This window comes from Frieseomelitta varia, unplaced genomic scaffold (genome assembly GCF_011392965.1).
Source record: "Frieseomelitta varia isolate USP_RPSP 00005682 unplaced genomic scaffold, Fvar_1.2 scaffold_822, whole genome shotgun sequence".
Lineage (NCBI taxonomy): Eukaryota > Metazoa > Arthropoda > Insecta > Hymenoptera > Apidae > Frieseomelitta > Frieseomelitta varia.
This window is the reverse complement of record NW_025110615.1, coordinates 1-2,500: the sequence shown is the minus strand read 5'-3', so window position 1 is coordinate 2,500 and position 2,500 is coordinate 1. Positions and strand designations below refer to the sequence as shown.

General features: G+C 39.9%; 1 protein-coding gene across 1 annotated transcript in view; it reads right to left on the bottom strand.

Moving 5' to 3' along the window:
• The window catches only part of LOC122536355 (complexin), a gene marked incomplete at its 5' end in the record, with an annotated part of 2,507 nt that extends 1,625 nt beyond the window's left edge, over nt 1-882 (bottom strand). Inside the window, 1 exon segment of the mRNA XM_043668673.1 lies at nt 753-882. Coding sequence (XP_043524608.1) covers nt 753-882 — 130 coding nt within the window.
• Between the last annotated feature and the right edge of the window lie 1,618 nt (nt 883-2,500).

Here is a 2,500-nt window from a genome sequence, read left to right as displayed (position 1 = left end):
ATACTCTTCAGAATAATGAAACTCGAAATTCCAGAACGGATTCCCAATCGAAAACGAAGAGCTTTGCTCGATTAATTAATGCGTTTCACGGATAATCCGTATCAATTATCGCGATTCGTACGAGAATTTCGAAATCTCGCGGCCAAAAGAAAAAAAAAAAAAAGAAAAAAAAAGAATTGTTGTCCCGCGAGCGTTTCCACGAGGATCCAGCACTCTTCAGTTTGCTCTGCAAATGATTTTCAATCGTACACCGTTCCCCGCGTGCGAACGGGCCGCGAGTGGACGATAGTGTCCCAGTTTAGTTACGGAAACAATGGGGAAAACGTCCGAAAATGAACGGTCGTTGGGTTGAAAGTTGCCTGGCAGTTTTTCAAACTCTCTCAATTACGGAACATCGATCTCGTCCCGTGAAAACTGGACGAGGAGGATCGCGGCGTGCAACGCGGCGTGTCTCCCCCTGCCCCGCTCCCACTCACGCTGTTGAATTTACTCAGAAACCGAGTGGATGGTTAGAGTTGTTTGATTTCTAGCCAAGGCTCGTTAATCCTTCATTGATCATTCCTCGGAGCGTCTGGGCACCGTTGCATTAATTCGTCAGGTAGCTGCACGTACGACGGGACCACGGTTGAATTTACATCTCTCGTTCGTTCTTAACCGGAGCGCCAGTGGATTTCAACCTGGCCTCAACCTCTTGGCGGAGGGTCGTGTGTACCGAGTGTGATGAGCGAATGCAATTGACTCCGTGTACATACTTGTAATCTCGTCCTCGTCTTCCGCCTCGGCTTCCGCGGCCAATTCCTCCGGCGTCTTTTTCTTGCGCATCAAAGGATTCGGCTCCTCTTGGGTCGCTTCTTGCACCTCTTCCCGCTTCTTTATGTTATACTGCAACGAGAAAACGAGAGCCGGAGTGAACAAAAGGGGAGTTACTTGGCACAAAAGAATTCGCTCGTTTTCTACCTCGCGTAAGAATCTCGGAATACCTACCTACCGCGGTAAGATCTCCTTTCGCCGGCGACTTTTCGATTAAAGTAGCTAGCCCACTTTGACAAATTTCACGAAACCCGGGGCAGCGTTGAAAAATTTTCGCCAATATTGCGCAGACGTAGGATAATCTTTCTCTTTTTAATTTATTGCCAGTTTTATTTGTCTTACGAGATGTTACGTTATTTTGCAGCTCTTGGAGATACGTGCGCAGAAGTGAAGCTTTCATCTATTCTTCTAACGTGAGTAAACATATTCGTTTCCTTAACAGACGTTACTGTACATCGTCTAACAATTATTTATACCACAGTCATTTAGTGTACCAGATTTTTCGAAAGTGCGTGTAAATGTGTATAATTTTGATCGTAAAAGTTATGTACAAGTACAGAGTATAATGTCAGATACTTGATCCATACTTCAAATGGATGAAATCTCTCGTCGTATTAAATATCATTTATATGTAACATTCGGAGATTTCTAGAAATTTTTTTTTAAATGCGTGCCTTGAACGTGTCGCATAGTGTTGGGTTCTTGAAAATATCTCATAACAAGAGATTGTCGGGATTTTTAAAAGATTCTCAAGAATTTTGAGTTCCTGAGAATTTTGGAGTTGCCAAGGAGAATGTTGAAAGACTACACGAAAATTTAAAATAAAATAAATGAAATATTTATAACATATGTAGTTATCATCAAGTTGGCCAAAAAGTAATTGCAGCTTTTTATAACAGATGAACATATATGTATGTCCAAATGTAACTAATTTCATTTTAAACCGCAAATTCATCGTCGTACCGGGGTTAACTATGTTATATTAGTATCAAAATAAATCTCTGCTCCAACACAATGAAAAAAGTTAGAGCAGGGTGCAATAGGCACGGGGTACTATATTATATTATATACTCCCATCGAAACAAATCTCTGCTTCAACAGTGAAAAAACTCGCAACTTGATCTTTAACGGGGTTAGAGCAGCGTGCAATAGACACGAGATACTATACTATACTATGTACTCCCATTAAAACAGATCTCTGCTCTAACAACGAAAAAAAAAAAAAACGCCTGCTATATTATATTAGATCAAAACAAATACTATATCATAGTGTAGTACTATATTGTACTAGTACCGAGATACTGTATTATAGTATAGTACTATATTATACTCTTATATTATACTACCAGTACCTGGCTACTATATTATACTCGTATCAAAACAAATCTCTGCTCCCGCACAATGAAAAAAACCCGCAACCTTCATCCTCAACGGAGTTAGAGCAATGTGCAATAGGCACGGAGTACTATACTATACTACATACTCCCATCGAAACAAATCTCTACTTCAACAGTGAAAAAACTCGCAACTTGATTTTCAGGTTAGAGCAGCGTGCAATAGACATGAGATACTATCAAAACAGATCTCTGCTCTAACAACGAAAAAAAAAAAAAAACGCCTACTATATTATACTAGATCAAAACAAATACTATATCATAGTGTAGTACTATATTGTACTAGTACCGAGGTA